The sequence below is a fragment of the Clupea harengus genome, chromosome 24, assembly GCF_900700415.2.
Source record: "Clupea harengus chromosome 24, Ch_v2.0.2, whole genome shotgun sequence".
Classification (NCBI taxonomy): Eukaryota; Metazoa; Chordata; class Actinopteri; order Clupeiformes; family Clupeidae; genus Clupea; species Clupea harengus.
This window is the reverse complement of record NC_045175.1, coordinates 12,029,463-12,046,787: the sequence shown is the minus strand read 5'-3', so window position 1 is coordinate 12,046,787 and position 17,325 is coordinate 12,029,463. Positions and strand designations below refer to the sequence as shown.

The 17,325-nt window shown below is 39.9% G+C and overlaps 1 protein-coding gene across 1 annotated transcript in view; it reads right to left on the bottom strand.

Moving 5' to 3' along the window:
- Positions 1-1,552: 1,552 nt before the first annotated feature.
- Positions 1,553-17,325, bottom strand: part of LOC116219232 (zinc finger protein 658B-like) — a 36,129-nt gene continuing 20,356 nt past the window's right edge. Inside the window, 3 exon segments of the mRNA XM_042703582.1 lie at positions 1,553-3,395; positions 9,729-9,762; positions 11,409-12,188. Of these exon segments, the coding sequence (XP_042559516.1) occupies positions 2,572-3,395; positions 9,729-9,762; positions 11,409-12,188 (1,638 nt within the window). The 3' untranslated portion in view covers positions 1,553-2,571.

Here is a 17,325-nt window from a genome sequence, read left to right as displayed (position 1 = left end):
ATCTTTATCGCACAGTTGTATGCAAGCTGAGCATTAGTAAGGAAAGTGATTTTTAAGTGATGTTACGGAAATGCCACAGAATATCCCAAAAATACATTATTGTGAAAAACACTTTGGAAATATGATAATCATAATGGCCCTCATTCTCGAACATTTTCTGAAGTTTCTTCTGAAATGTTTCTTACGGGCTTCGGAAAAACAACGTAAGCAAAAGACATCCGCCAAATTCATGCACGCTTGAAAATGTGGTCCTACGCAGCAGAAGTTTTCTGGGCTGTGCTCCCCCGGAAGAGTTTTCTTAAATTGAAAGCGCGTTCTCGTGCTCCTGAATTTGCATACATACACGCCCTGCCAGCTCCTTATAAGGGCACGCAACCGTAGTGACGTGTGCAGTCGGAATCGACCGAATCTACACGAAAGCAACAGCAGTGTTCGTGTACATTACATTTAGTCATTTAGCAGACATTTTTGTCCAAAGCGACGTACAAGGGATAGAACAGTCAAGCTACGAGCAATAGAGACCTAGTGTAACAATAAATACTACTTTACATAAGAAATAGAAAAACGAAATAGGAAATAAAAATGAAGTGCAGGAATGTAACTGCTATAAGTGCAAGTTAAGCACTAGTCGAAGTGCCAGTTAGGAAGGGAGGTGCTCTCTGAAGAGTTGGGTCTTCAAAAGCTTCTTAAAGGTAGAATGGGACGCGCCTGCTCTGGTAGTGCTAGGCAGTTCGTTCCACCAACGTGGAACTACTTGAAAATTCTGGATTGCCGTACTTGCACAGACGGCAGTGCCAAACGACGCTCGCAGCATTCCGGTGTAGTGCTTTTATTTATTTTATGACATCACGGTGCCTCGTAGAATCATGACTATAGGCCTACATGTGAAACGTAATTGTTAATGATACTTTAATCCGAGGATCTGTAGAGTTGATGTGAACGCAATCACCAACGATTTCTCACAAATTCATTAACACGGAGAGTTTTCTTAAATGCGATTCCTCAAAAAACCACAAGATGGCCCATGGGGCCATCTTGTGGTTTTTTAAGGAATCGCATTTGAGAAAACTCTGGCCGAGTTACGACTGCTATTTCGAGTTCGGAAAGTCTTCTGAAGTTCAGAGCAAATCCCAGATGAGAAAACTTTCATGAATGCCAAATGTTGTCCTAAATCCAATTCAGAAGAAATTCCTCTTAAATTCTTCTTAAATTCTTCTTAACTGCGTTCGAGAATGAGGCCCAATGTCTTTATTGATAAAGAGAAATAATAACTTACTCTCCAAAAACATCACATTTATCAGCCAAAGTATTGCCTTTTTCGGTTTTAATTTTACTGTAATTCCGCATCGTGGCCTATTTCTAAAACATTTAAAAGTTGTTGTATTTTTGCCATTATCACGTAAAAGGGAAAATATTAAACTATTTTGTAAGATCATAATACCATGTTCCAATTTACATATATAGCAATACTTGAGACATTTGTTTAGTATAGGACAAATGACACTTGTGTATTTAAGTGGCATTTCCGTAACATTTTCTAGAAGATGTGGTGTGTCTAAATGGATGTTAAATTACTTGTATACTTCATCAATTTCACTAAATACATAGTTTATGGTGGTTTAAATGATCCTCCACCATGTCAGGGGTCTTTATGTATCAGCCAATCATGAAAAGTACCATCAATAGATTAGGTAGTGTAGATAGATAGTGGTGAGAAAAATCGTATATGATGGTTTAGTTGCTGAAGTTGTGAATCTGACCAATTATCTTCCTGGATTCAAACCTAGCCCTTCAGCTGCAGTAGCTTATGGAATGCAAACTAGCATGGCAATGGGTTGTGTGAGTCATAATAAATGAAGTAAAAAATCGTGAAGTGAAAAATATTATAAAATAAACTGGCATACCGTTCAGTAAAAAAAATATGTAATTAACCAAAGAAAAAAAACAACAATAAACGTTAATGTTTTATTCATTATTTACAGTTATGTGGTATTATCTCTCAATATGTGGCAAGAGAGAAGATACTAGGAGATTAGGTGTATGTATTCACCTATTTGCCCTAGGAGTGATTTTATCTTCTCTTTTCATTTTTATAAACCCAGAGCAAATATCTTCTGTTCTTGATAAGTAGGTTCCCCTGATGTTGTTGTACTTATTACATTCTGTCAGGAAAAGAAACTCATGCTCCACTACCCGATTACTACAGTGAGTGCAGAGTCTGTTTTCTCGAGGTAGCCATGTTTGTCTGTGTACCCTTTTGACAATGACAATGCTTTGTTCCCTACCATCCTTTCTGTGCACCCCCACCCCGCCCCGAGACTCAACACATATTTCAGCTGTTGCCAAGCTCACAGCCTTCACAAGATGATCTGTTTATGGCCTCATATCTAGAAAGCTGAATCTAGAACACATCTAGATCTACCATCACACACTTGAAAAACTTAGGTTTCAATCTCTACCCCAACACATGCTTCAGACATGAAGAAATTAAACGTAATCATGTACATCACATGTTGTTTAAAAGTAATCTAACCAAAGACATTTAAAGAAATTATACTTTATCAAGTATTATCAGGGCAGCACATCAGAACCGTGGATCCTCTGGTGTCTCTTGAGAGGACCATTTTGGCGAAAGGCCTTTCCACACTGAGAACACTGATACGGCTTTTCCCCAGTGTGGATCCTCTGGTGTGCCTTGAGAGAACCTATTTGGCTAAAAACCTTTCCACACTGAGAACAATGATACGGCTTTTCCCCAGTATGGATCCTCTGGTGTGTCTTGAGATAATCAATTGTACTAAAAGCCTTCACACACTGAGAACACTGATACGGCTTTTCCCCAGTATGGATACTCTGGTGTTTCTTGAGAGCAGACATGTGTCTAAAGTCCTTTCCACACTGAGAACACTGATACGGTTTTTCCCCAGTATGGGTCCTCTGGTGTGTCTTGAGAGGACCTATTTGGCTAAAGGCCTTTCCACACTGAGAACACTGATACGGCTTTTCCCCAGTATGGATCCTCTGGTGTGTCTTGAGAGAAGACATGTGACTAAAGGCCTTTCCACACTGAGAACACTGATGCGGCTTTTCCCCAGTATGGGTCCTCTGGTGTGACTTGAGATAATCAATTGTACTAAAAGCCTTCACACACTGAGAACACTGATACGGCTTTTCCCCAGTATGGGTCCTCTGGTGTCTCTTGAGAGGACCTATTTGGCTAAAGGCCTTTTCACACTGAGAACACTGATACGGCTTTTCTCCAGTATGGATCCTCTGGTGTAGCTTGAGGCTAGAAGTGTCATTAAAGGAGTTTCCACATTGAGAACACTCATGTGGCTTTTTTCCAGTATGTGTCATCATATGCTCGGTTAGGTGTGAGCGATGGGGACTTCTGTCTTTGTTTCCTTTTTCCTCAGAGTTCCAACTCTTGTTAGATTGGATCCTTTGAATGTCTCCTGTAATATTTTAAGAAGAAAAATAATGAAACAATATATTCTCTCGTCTCCTCTTTCTGGTTTGCAATTTCTACAATACTGGCATATATTTTTGATGTATTGGTTATTTGTTAGAAATGTACATCACTTGGAAGTGACTTAGGATAAAAGTGTCTACCTAGAGCCTAAATGTAAATGTAAACAGAGATACACACACATGAATTACAGAGCTTCAGAAAAAATTATTACAGACACTTTCTGTCCTTTGAATGCAGGGGACAGATATTACATATATTATCCCATAAGTAAGGTATTCACAGCCTGAATAGGTCTGAATAGGCTTAATAGTGTGAAGCACAAGTTAGCCATTCTCTAAAATTCAACTATTGTAAATATACATAACACATTACATTAAATAAGCAACTTACTTGTAGGTGAAGAGTCAAAGTCATTATTTTCTCTTAAATCAAATTCTTCTTCAACTTTGATTTCCATTGGTGAATACTTTTCTTCTTTCAAGGTCAAGATGGGTGACGTGTTCATTTCAGTCTTGCATTCACAATCCATTCTAGGCTTTTCTTCCACTGTCTTACATGTAGACAGATACTCTTGTAGGAAATCATCAAATTCTTCTTCTTTTATCTCCTGCTTCACTGAAGTGGGCAGTTGTGTCGGTTCAGTAAATCCAGACATTTCAGACTTCAGTTCTGTTTTGGAATAAAAAACTTGGTCAAACTATCCTTGGTGAATTACTGTATACTTCCAGAGCATCACAGTACCAGCCTTTGAAAGGTGCGTTTAGTAATCTGACTCCACGCTGTGGGGTTAATATAATGCTTCTTCTGCCTGACCTATTATCTTCCTGGATTCAAACCTAGCCAATCAGGTGCAGGAGCTTTTGGAATGCAAACTAGCATGACAGAGGGTTATGGGCAGGAATTACAGGTCTATGAGAACCGTTTACACTTCTGATAGTCCTCAGGTGGGCATGGCCATAGCTCAGCCTGCAGAAACTCCACAAAGGAGTGTAGTAGGGGGCTGGGGGTGTGAAGTGAAATGTGATGGGGAAGGAGATGGGGGTGGGCTGGTAAACTGAAGGAAGCTTCCATTCTGTCAAAGCTTGTTAATACTCTATGCATACTGTAGGTAAGTATTTATTTAGCATGTGTGTTTTGTGTGCGTCTATCATATTGATGTAAGGATAGAGAGGAAGTTTAATATCAGACCTACATACCAGTGTGAAGCTCCACCTGAAAAATAATGGAAAGAAATAGAATTCATGGGACCTTACAAACTCTTGTTTGTAAGTACACAAGACATTATCATGTGCACCAGAATCCCAGAGATTTACTCAAGTTAATTCTGAATACTTTACTTTTCATCTGTTTTTGCCTTACTGTGGATGGCAGTGGTGCGTCCAGCTCAACTACGATTTAAGGGTTTTGACCTCATAATGTAAGGTATCTTAGCTGTATGTGTGAAGCTGAGCTCTAAGAGGAGAAGAACTGAATGTTTTTGGGACCATGTGTCTCTAAAGTCCCTGTTATTTAGTGTGACCCATGTCAGGTGGGCCTGGAGATTAACACCTTCTACTGTCAGACCAAGGACACTTAAACTGAGACTTTCTTCCTTCTAATCAGAGAAGTTGATGGATCTACTTGTGAAACCATTGCCTGACATCTCAAATGCGAATCTCTTAAGCAGAGTCTCAAATGCTGATTAAACAGCATATTTTCAAATTAACAGTAAGGATTTCAGTATAAACATACCACTAGCTCAGGATGAAGCGTTACATCTACAAACAATCTAATTGGACAAAAGTGTGTGAGACATTAGTGTGCAATGAGGATGTAGTATGATGCCACCATGGCTGAAAATGCACTGCAAGGGAGCACTGGAGGCAGGCACTGCTAAGACCCTGATGGCCAATGACCACATCAGACATAGCACTGCTGATAGCCTCATGTTGAGGATGAGTTGCTTTGTAAAACGTTAGCATTTCGTCAATGTTTTTTTAGTTGGAGTACTGCCAAGAATGAAGCTATTATTATTAATTTTGAGTTGCATATGCTCTTGTGGTATTTTTAAAGTAAGATACATTATCATATGAGGTCAAACCGCTTAAATTGTAGTTGAGCTGGACGCACCACTGCCATCCACTGTAAGGCAAAAACAGATGAGAAGTAAAGTATTCAGAATTAACTGGAGTAATTTCTGGGATTCTGGTGCAAATGATAATGTCCTGTGTACTCACAAAAATGTTTTATTTTTAGGTCCCATTAATTCTATGTAATTCCATTATTTTTTAAGTGGAGCTTCACACTGGTATGTAGGTCTGATATTAAACTTCCTCTCTATCCTTATATCAATATGATAGACACACACACACACACACACACACACACACACACACACACACACACACACACACACACAAAACACACATGCTAAATAAATACTCACCTATACATAGAGTATTAACAAGCTTTGACAGAATGGAAGCTTCCTTCAGTTTACCAGCCCACCCCCATCTCCTTCCCCATCACATTTCACTTCACACCCCCAGCCCCCTACTACACTCCTTTGTGGAGTTTCTGCAGGCTGAGCTATGGCCATGCCTACCTGAAGACTATCAGAAGTGTAAACGGTTCTCATAGACATGTAATTGCTGCCCATAACCCTTTGTCATGCTAGTTTGCATTCCAAAAGCTCCTGCACCTGATTGGCTAGGATTGAATCCAGGAAGATAATAGGTCAGGCAGAAGAAGCATTATATTAACCCCACAGCGTGAAGTCAGATTACTAAACTCACCTTTTAAAGGCTGGTACTGTGATGCTCTGGAAGTATACTGTATGTGTAATTCACCAAGGATAGTTTGATCAAGTTTTTTTTTCCAAAACAGAACTGAAGCTTAAAATGTCTGGATTTACTGAACCAACACAACTGCCCACTTCAGTGAAGCAGGAGATAAAAGAAGAAGAATGTGATGATTTCCTACAAGAGTATCTGTCTACATGTAAGACAGTGGAAGAAAAGCCTAGACTGGAATATGAATGCAAGACTGAAATGTATATGTCACCTACCAGTACCTTGAAAGAAGAAAAGTATTCACCAATGGAAATCAAAGTTGAAGAAGAATTTGATTCAAGAGAATATGATGACTTTGACTCTTCACCTACAAGTAAGTTGCTTATTTAATGTAATGTGTTATGTATATTTACAATAGTTGAATTTTAGAGAATGGCTAACTTGTGCTTCACACTATTAAGCCTATTCAGACCTATTCAGGCTATGAATACCTTACTTATGGGATAATATATGTAATATCTGTCTCCTGCATTCAAAGCAGAGAAAGTGTCTGTAATAAGTTTTACTGAAGCTCTGTTATTCATGTGTGTGTATCTGTTTATATTTACATTCAAGCTTCTGGTAGACGCTTTTATCCTAAGTCAATTCCAAGTGATGTATATTTCTAACAAATAACCAATATATCAAAATGCATATCAAATATATGTGCCAGTATTGTAGAAATTGCAAACCAGAAAGAGGAGAAGAGAGAATATATTGTTTCATTTTTTTCTTCTTAAAATATTACAGGAGACATTCAAAGGATCCAATCTAACAAGATTTGGAACTCTGAGGAAAAAAGAAACAAAGAGAGTCCCAATTGCTCACACCTAACCGAGCAGATGATGACACATACTGGAAAAAAACCACATGAGTGTTTTCAGTGTGGAAACTCCTTTAAGTGCACTTCTAGCCTCAGGAAACACCAGATGATCCATACTGGTGAAAAGCCATATCAGTGCACTACTTGTGGGAAAAGTTTCAAGACAAACTCACATCTCACCTCCCATCAGATCACACACTCTGGAGAAAAGCCACATCACTGTTCAGAGTGTGGGAAGGTCTTTAGCCACATGTCTGCTCTTAAGACACACCAGAGGATCCATACTGGTGAAAAGCCGTATCAGTGTTCTCAGTGTGGAAAGGTCTTTAGCCAAATAGGTCATCTCAAGAGACACCAGAGGACCCATACTGGGGAAAAGCCGTATCATTGTTCTCAGTGTGGAAAGGCCTTTAGTACAATAGGTCATCTCAAGACACACCAGAGGATCCATACTGGGGAAAAGCCATATCAGTGTTCTCAGTGTGTAAAGGTCTTTAGTAACATGTCTGATCTCAAGAAACACCAGAGGACCCATACTGGGGAAAAGCCGTATCAGTGTTCTCAGTGTGTAAAGGTCTTTAGCCAAATAGGTACTCTCAAGAGGCACCAGAGGATCCACGGTTCTGATGTGCTGCCCTGATAATACTTGATAAAGTTTTAACTTTCTTTAAAAGTTAAATGAATTGTAAACAAAATGTCATGAACATGATTACGGCTAATTTCTTCATGCCTGAAGCATGTGTTGGGATAGAGATTGAAACCTAAGTTTTTCAAGTGTGTGATGGTGTTGAGGAGGGGTGTGTGTGCTTGTATACAAACTACAATCTATAAGCATTTACTAGCGCATGTACAAGTAAAAGTAGTGTATGCATCAGCTGTCTAGATATGAGGCCATAAACAGATCATCATGTGAAGGCTGTGAGCTTGGCAACAGCTGAAATATGTGTTGAGTCTCGGGGCGAAATAGTGCTTCTTCTTTGGTGTTGACCCTTGGTCTGACAGTAGAAGGTGTTAATCTCCAGGCCCACCTGGAATGGGTCACACTAAATACATAACAGTGACTTTAAAGACACATGGTCCCAAAAACATTCAGTTCTTCACCTCTTAGAGCTCAGCTTCACACATACAGCTCAGGAACAGAGTCACACAGGTAACAACCAGATTTACTCCAAGAGGTCCTTTGCTTGAAGCAGTTATAAGGAGTTCTGTTTCAAAATGACCTAAAAGGAATGCAAAAACCTAGCAAACACCACCAACAGCCCAGTTGACACCGATAGAAGCTTGCCAACACACTTACTGGTGTCTTTTGGCAGTATAGCTAACAATGTCATGCTGTGAAAGCTTTTCTTCCATGACCATATGCTATCAAAATGAATTTGAGGATGGTACCAAAACTAGTTGCCTATACAGCCATAGCTCAAAAAGTGTTAAATTGTTGCATAATGTTTTTTTTTTTAACTTTAACTGTAATTCTAACTCTAAAATCCACAAGGGCATAAACTACATATGTGTTGTGTCCATTGATGTATTGCATTGTTCTATGCATTCACAGGTGTAGTATGGTGTGATATGCACTTGCGAGTACAGACACTAGGGGCGCTAGTACTAGCGGAAGCGTCTTGTTGAATGTACTGTATGAAGTTAAGAGACTGAGTAAACTACGCTCTCTGTTCCTTATGCTTCGTGTGTGTTAATGTCTTCTGAAACAACACCACAATATGAAACACAATGGGGAACATGGTCACACTTTATTCCTCAAACTCTGGCACAAGTTTGACCTATCATTAGGGCCCAAACCCGGAAAAGTTGTGAACTATTATTAGGGAGCATCACTTCCACATCCTCTCTCTCTCTCTCTGTGTGTCTGTCTGTGTGTGCCATATGGTTTTGAAGGGACCGGCATTTGAGATTTGATAGTTAATAAGGATATGCCATAGTCAATAATTCAATGTCTCTTATACCTAGTTATAAATGTTACTTTTATTTTGATTTAACTAGCATATAAGCATTCCTGGGTGAATATACCTTGGGTTGACCTGGGGAGTGAGGTGTGATAATAGCTCTCACCTTCCCCCCCAAGTCAACACAAAGAGCCTTGTCTCTAGGGACTATTTGAATAGACAGTAACACCCCTAAATTCAGTGTATTTAATAGACTGTCCTTGGATGAATATTTAGATATGCTGAGGTGAAGCGCTGTGAGGGAGTGTGGATCTTCAAGTCTCTGTCTCACAGTGGTCGGCCACCATTGTTCAAGAATAAACCTGAACCATGACTGACAAACCTAAGAACTGAATCTTCAATATATGGTATAAAACTAATTACCATTAGTTTCTGTTTCAAAATAGCTCCAAAGATGAGAACTTTGATCAAACCTCTTCCCACACGCAGAGCATTCATGAAGGTTCTCCCCAGTGTGGAATCTCTGAAGTCAGTACAGTACACACAAAGACTGCTCTTCCCACATTCAGAACAGACAAAAGGCTTCTCTCCAGTATGAACTCAAAGACAGCTCTTCCCACATTCAGAACAGACAAAAGGCTTCTCTCCAGTATGAACTCAAAGACAGCTCTTCCCACATTCAGAACAGACAAAAGGCTTCTCTCCAGTATGAACTCAAAGACAGCTCTTCCCACATTCAGAACAGACAAAAGGCTTCTCTCCAGTATGAACTCATGGACTGGAAGTGTGGGTGAGGAGTGAGTTCACCTCTGATGAATCTTCAGTGTGCCTTTCTGAATGAATCCTTTCCTCAAAGAGCGTTGGTAAGGTTGCCCTCACCTGTGGTTGATCTGATGGCTGGTTGCACCTCTGATGACTCTTCAGTGTGCCTTTCTGAATGAATCCTTTCCTCAAAGACCGTTGGTAAGGTTGCCCTCACCTGTGGTTGATCTGATGGCTGGTTGCACCTCTGATGAATCTTCAGTGTGCCTTTCTGAATGAATCCTTTCCTCAAAGACCGTTGGTAAGGTTGCCCTCACCTGTGGTTGACCTGATGGCTGGTTGCACCTCTGATGACTCTTCAGTGTGCCGTTCTGAATGAATCCTTTCCTCAAAGAGCGTTGGTAAGGTTGCCCTCACCTGTGGTTGATCTGATGGCTGGTTGCACCTGTGGGTTTTGGGGAAGCTTTTCCCACATGTAGAGGACTACTACAGATTTTCTCCAAAGTGAATCCTGTGATGAACCTTTAGCTGTTACTGTGAGATTTCTAAAATCATGAGCATTTGCCTATTTGTGTTATTTCATGTTGGATAAGATCTTAGGGTGCAGGGAATCTCTTGTCACTTGCACTGCACTGATTGGGGCATTTCTCCTGTATGTGTCTTTCAATACTTGACGCATTTGATTAAAAGCCGTTCCACAGCGAAAAGCCTAGTAGGCCATTTCACCTGTGTGTATTCTCTGATTAACCTAAAACTCTTCATCAATTAAATTCTTCATGCAAAGTCAATTTTTTTTGGTGTGAATAATAATACTAATGATAATGGACAAATACATCCAAATGAAGTAAAAAATCGTCAAGGGAAAAATATAATACAATAAACGGACATACCTTTCAGCCAAACCATTATGTAATGTACCTAATGAAACAAGAAAAACAACAATAAATGTTAATGTTTTATTCATTATTTACAGTTATGTGGTATTATCTCTCAATATGTGGCAGGAGAGTAGACACTAGGAGATTAGGTCTATGTATTCACCTATTTGCCCTAGGAGTGATTTTATCTTCTCTTTTCATTTTTATAAACCCAGAGCAAATATCTTCTGTTCTTGAGAGGTAGGTTTCCCTGATGTTGTTGTATTTATTACATTCTGTCAGGAAAAGAAACTCATCCTCCACTACCCGATTACTACAGTGAGTGCAGAGTCTGTTTCCTCGAGGTAGCCATGTTTGTCTGTGTACCCTTTTGACAATGACAATGCTTTGTTCCCTACCATCCTTTCTGTGCACCCCCACCCCGCCCCGAGACTCAACACATATTTAAGCTGTTGCCAAGCTCACAGCCTTCACATGATGATCTGTTTATGGCCTCAAATCTAGACAGCTGATGCATACACTACTTTTACTTGTACATGCGCTACTAGAGGCTTGTAGATTGAAGTTTGTATACAAGCACACACACCCCTCCTCAACACCATCACACACTTGAAAAACTTAGGTTTCAATCTCTATCCCAACACATGCTTCAGGCATGAAGAAATTCGCCGTAATCATGTGCATGACATGTTGTTTAAAACTCATTTAACCAAAGACATTTAAAGAAAGTAAAAACTTTATCAAGTATTATAAGGGCAGCACATCAGAACCGTGGATCCTCTGGTGTCTCTTGAGATGACCTATTTGGCCAAAGGCTCTTCCGCACTGAGAACACTGATACGGCTTTTCCCCAGTATGGGTCCTCTGGTGTGTCTTGAGATAATCATTTGTACTAAAGGCCTTCCCACACTGAGAACACTGATACGGCTTTTCCCCAGTATGGATCCTCTGGTGTGTCTTGAGATTACCTATTTCGCTAAAGGCCTTTTCACACTGAGAACACTGATACGGCTTTTCCCCAGTATGGATCCTCTGGTGTGTCTTGAGATTAGACATGTGACTAAAGACCTTCCCACACTGAGAACACTGATACGGCTTTTCCCCAGTATGGGTCCTCTGGTGTTTCTTGAGATCAGACATGTTACTAAAGACCTTTACACACTGAGAACACTGATACGGCTTTTCCCCAGTATGGATCCTCTGGTGTGTCTTGAGATGACCTATTTGGCTAAAGGCCTTTCCACACTGAGAACACTGATACGGCTTTTCCCCAGTATGGGTCCTCTGATGTGTCTTGAGAGGACCTATTTGGCTAAAGGCCTTTTCACACTGAGAACACTGATAAGGCTTTTCCCCAGTATGGATCCTCTGGTGTTTTTTGAGATTACCTATTGTACTAAAGGCCTTTCCACACTGAGAACACTGATACGGCTTTTCCCCAGTATGGATCCTCTGGTGTGTCTTGAGATGACCTATTGTACTAAAGGCCTTTTCACACTGAGAACACTCGTGTGGTTTTTTCCCAGTATGTGTCATCATTTGCTCGGTTAGGTGTGAGGAATTGGGACTCTCTTTGTTTCTTTTTTCCTCAGAATTCCAACTCTTGTTAGATTGGATCCTTTGAATGTCTCCTGTAATATTTTAAGAAGAAAAAAATGAAACAATAAATTCTCTCTTCTCCTCTTTCTGATTTGCAATTTCTACAATACTGGCACATATATTTGATATGTATTTTGATATATTGGTTATTTGTTAGAAATGTACATCACTTGGAAGTGACTTAAGATAGAAGTGTCTACCAGAAGCTTGAATATAAATGTAAACAGAGATACACACACATGAATAACAGAGCTTCAGAACAAATGATTACAGACACTTTCTCTCCTTTGAATGCAGCAGACTACAGGTAGTATCCCATAAGTAAGGTATTCACAGTTCTATGTTCTCTCAATAGGTCTCATATTGTGAAGCACAAGTTAGCCATTCTCTAAAATTCAAGTAATGTATATATATACAGTACCAGTCAAAAGTTTGGACACACCTTTAATTTTTTTGAGACGTGTTTTTTTTACTTTTATTATTTTCTACATTGTAGATTAATACTGAAGACAATTCAACTACGAAAGAACACATATGGAGTGATATACTGAACAAAAAAAGTGTTATCTACCATTTAGAAAATAAAAAAATTAATGAAAAAACTTCTCAAAAAATGAGAAGGTGTGTCCAAACTTTTGACTGGTACTGTATATAACACATAACAATAAACAAGCAACTTACTTGTAGGTGAAGAGTCAAAGTCATCATATTTCCTTAAATCAAATTCTTCTTCAACTTTGATTTCCATTGGTGAATACTTTTCTTCTTTCAAAGTCACGATGGGTGACGTGTTCATTTCAGTCTTGCATTCACAATCCATTACAGGCTTTTCTTCCACTGTCTTACATGTAGACAGATACTCTTGTAGGAAATCATCAAATTCTTCTTCTTTTATCTCCTGCTTCACTGAAGTGGGCAGTTGTGTTGGTTCAGTAAATACAGACATTTCAGACTTCAGTTCTGTTTTGGAATAAAAAGCTTGGTCAAACTATCCTTGGTGAATTACTGTATACTCCCAGAGCATCACAGTGCCAGCCTTTAAAAGGTGAGTGTATTAATCTGACTCCACGCTGTGGGGTTAATATAATGCTTCTTCTGCCTGACCTATTATCTTCCTGGATTCAATCCTAGCCAATCAGGTGCAGGAGCTTTTGAAATGCAAACTAGCATGACAAAGGGTTATGGGCAGCAATTACACGTCAATGAGAACCGTTTACACTTCTGATGGCCATAGCTCAGCCTGCAGAAACTCCACAAAGGAGTGTAGTAGGGGGCTGGGGGTTGAACTGAAATGTGATGGGGAAGGAGAGTGAAGATGGGGGTGGGCTGGTAAACTGAAGGAATGTTCCATTCTGTCAAAGCTTGTTTATACTCTATGTATAGGTGAGTATTTATTTAGCATGTGTGTTTTGTGTGTGTGTGTGTGTGTGTGTGTGTGTGTATTATATTGATATAAGGATAGAGAGGAAGTTTAATATCAGACCTTGCATACCAGTGTGAAGCTCCACTTAAAAAATAATGTAAATAAATAGAATTCATGGGACCTAAAAAACTATTTTTTTGCGGGTACACAGGACATTATCATTTGCACCAGAATCCCAGACATTTACCCTAGTTAATTCTGAATACTTTACTTTTCATCTGTTTTTGCCTTACTGTGGATGGCAGTGGTGCATCCAGCTCAACTACGATTTAAGGGTTTTGACCTTATATGATAATGTATCTTACTTTTAAAAATGCCACAAGAGCATATGCAACTCACATTATTAATAATAGCTTCATTCTTGGCAGTACTCCAAAAAAAGAAAAAACATTGACGAAATGCAAAAGTTTTACAAAGCAACTCATTCTCAACATGAAGCTTTTAGAAGTGCTATGTCTGATGTGGTCATTGGCCATCAGGGTCTTAGCAGAGCCTGCCTCCAGTGCTCCCCTGCAGTGCATTTTCAGCCATGGTGGCATCATACTACATCCTCATTGGACACTAATTTCTCACACACTTTTGTCCAATTAGATTGTTTGTAGATGTAACGCTTCATCCCGAGATAGTGGTATGTTTATACTGAAATCCGTACTGTTATTTTAAAAATATGCTGTTTAATCAGCATTTGAGATTCTGATTTTGAGATTTGCATTTGAGATTTGTCAGGCAATGGTTTCTGTAGGAGCCAAATTAACCTTTATGTTGACTCTTATGTTATCTCTCTTTATTAGTATGTGCAAGTGTGTGTGTGTGTAAGAATGGATGAGTGACACTATGGCCGTAGGTGTTTTTACCCCCATCTAGAGGACACCTGAACTTTACCTGAGAGGCTGAAGGTGGAGCCCAAGGGGGAAAGGCCTTAAAATCCAGCAGCCAGAGCATCTGGGCGTGGCTGAGGAAGGCAACAGTTTTTTGACCGTGTGCCAGGACGTTTGCAAAGGAAGCATGTGCTTCACGAAAGACTCTTTAGTTTAATATCTTTTATTTTCAACAACTTGTTATCCACCATTCTACAATAAACGGTCAAAGGGACCAACTGGACTCACCTCTACTTCTCATCTTTCCTACACGCGTCAGAACCAAATCCATCTCAGCCACCCGTGGTAGGCAATTAGAAATTGCTGCTACATTTAGTCAAAAAACTACCTTGGATGGATGTACTTTGAAGAAAGCAGCATTGGATACTGGAACAAAGGGAGTGTGAATTCAAGGGCATGTGCCACTCTGGAGTGGAAGGTTGAATCCAAGTGAATCCGCAGCAATCGGTATGTTTACGAAAAAACTTTGAAAGGAATCTTGTTTATTGTTTTAAGAAGAATCACTTTTGTGGATTATTGAGTTATATTTTTGAAGAAAAAGGACTTTTAAGTTTGTCAAGTTGAGAAAAGAGGTTCAGTTTCCAATATGGCGGACCATGCGGTTACTTCTGTTGACTCTGAAAAGCAAAAAGAAATGTTTGAGTTAGAAAATAAGAAGAAAGAAGCAAAACAAGTTAGAAAGAATAAATTGGCTGCTTTGACTCGCAAAATGAATAAGATGAGGGAACTCATGTCTGATCCAGCAAACCTGGAGCAAGTAAAGGAGAACCTACAAAAATATACAGAGGTGTTGGAGGAGTTTGATGAATTGCACAAACAATATCAAGAGCTTCTGTCAAAGGATGAATGTGTTACAGACACAGGACAGTGGTATGAACCGAAGAGGATTGTTATTGAGGAGTTTAGGACAGGGGCTGATGAATGGATTAAATCCTGTCCTGTAGTTGCACCTCCAACAGAGAAGGAAGATGAAATTAGTCCCAAGGGCAGCATCTCTTCAGTTAGTAGGGGATCTAAAAGTTCAAGATCAAGTTCATCTTCAGCTCGTCTGGTAGCACAGGCTGAAAGGGCAGCACTTTTAGCCAAGGCTGCTACTATGAAAGAAAGGCATGCTTTAGAAGAAAAAGAACAACTTTTATCCAAGGAAAGAGAAGAAATTAGAAGGCAAATGGAGACTTTGAATTTTGAGGCTGAATTGTCTGCTACAAATGCCAAGCTTGCAGTGTATGCTGGTGCTGAGGAGCAAGTGGCTTCTACCCCAGCTGATGGCATGAACGCGTACTTCGAGGAAAGGAACCTGGAACTCGCTAACATGGACACACTGCAACAAGTGGCTCTCACAACCAACATGCTTGAAGAAAGGATTGTTCGACCAAAGGATAGAGCGAAACACGTACCGTTGTTTCAAGCAAGCAGCAGACAAGGTGAACTGGGTGACCATATAGGACATTGGTTACTCCAGGAAACCCCAGAGGTCGTAGGTCCAGCTCAAAGGTCACAGTCTGCATTGAATCTGCAGGCAGATCGTGCAACTCGAGGTAATGCTGTTTTGAAACCTATTAAGGAGAAAGCCATTGATCACTCTGACAAAGTTGAGCTCAGTACAGAATACAGACCGCTGGTTGATGATCTTGTAATCTCCCAGGCAGGTCCTATGCTGCCTGAACAAGAGCAGGTCAGGTCGTTACAGGACAATGTAGCTCCCAGTAATCTAATTGCGATCTTGAATAGACAAAACGAAATCACGTGTATGCTTCTTAGACAGCAGCAATTATCTACATTGCCACCTAAAAGGGTTACTGTCTTTGATGGAGATATCTTAGAGTTTAGGTCATTTATGAACTCCTTTGAACATAACATTGGGCCTCATTCTCGAACGCAGTTAAGAAGAATTTAAGAGGAATTTAAGAGGAATTTAAGAGGAATTGGATTTAGGACAACATTTGGCATTCATGAAAGTTTTCTCATCTGGGATTTGCTCTGAACTTCAGAAGACTTTCCGAACTCGAAATAGCAGTCGTAACTCGGCCAGAGTTTTCTCAAATGCGATTCCTTAAAAAACCACAAGATGGCCCCGTGGGCCATCTTGTGGTTTTTTGAGGAATCGCATTTAAGAAAACTCTCCGTGTTAATGAATTTGTGAGAAATCGTTGGTGATTGCGTTCACATCAACTCTACAGATCCTCGGATTAAAGTATCATTAACAATTACGTTTCACATGTAGGCCTATAGTCATGATTCTACGAGGCACCGTGATGTCATAAAATAAATAAAAGGACTACACCGGAATGCTGCGCTCGTCTAGTGAGCGTCGTTTGGCACTGCCGTCTGTGCAAGTACGGCAATCCAGAATTTTCAAGTAGTTCCACGTTGGTGGAACGAACTGCCTAGCACTACCAGAGCAGGCGCGTCCCTCTCTACCTTTAAGAAGCTTTTGAAGACCCAACTCTTCAGAGAGCACCTCCCTTCCTAACTGGTACTTCGACTAGTGCTTAACTTGCACTTATAGCAGTTACATTCCTGCACTTCGTTTTTATTTCCTATTTCGTTTTTCTATTTCTTATGTAAAGTAGTATTTATTGTTACACTAGGTCTCTATTGCTCGTAGCTTGACTGTTCTATCCCTTGTACGTCGCTTTGGACAAAAGTGTCTGCTAAATGACTAAATGTAATGTACACGAACACTGCAAATGTAAGTGAATAAATAAATAAGCACTAAACTCAATCACGTTGATATAGCTATAGTGGAATAGAATGGACACATCTACATCCTGCAACA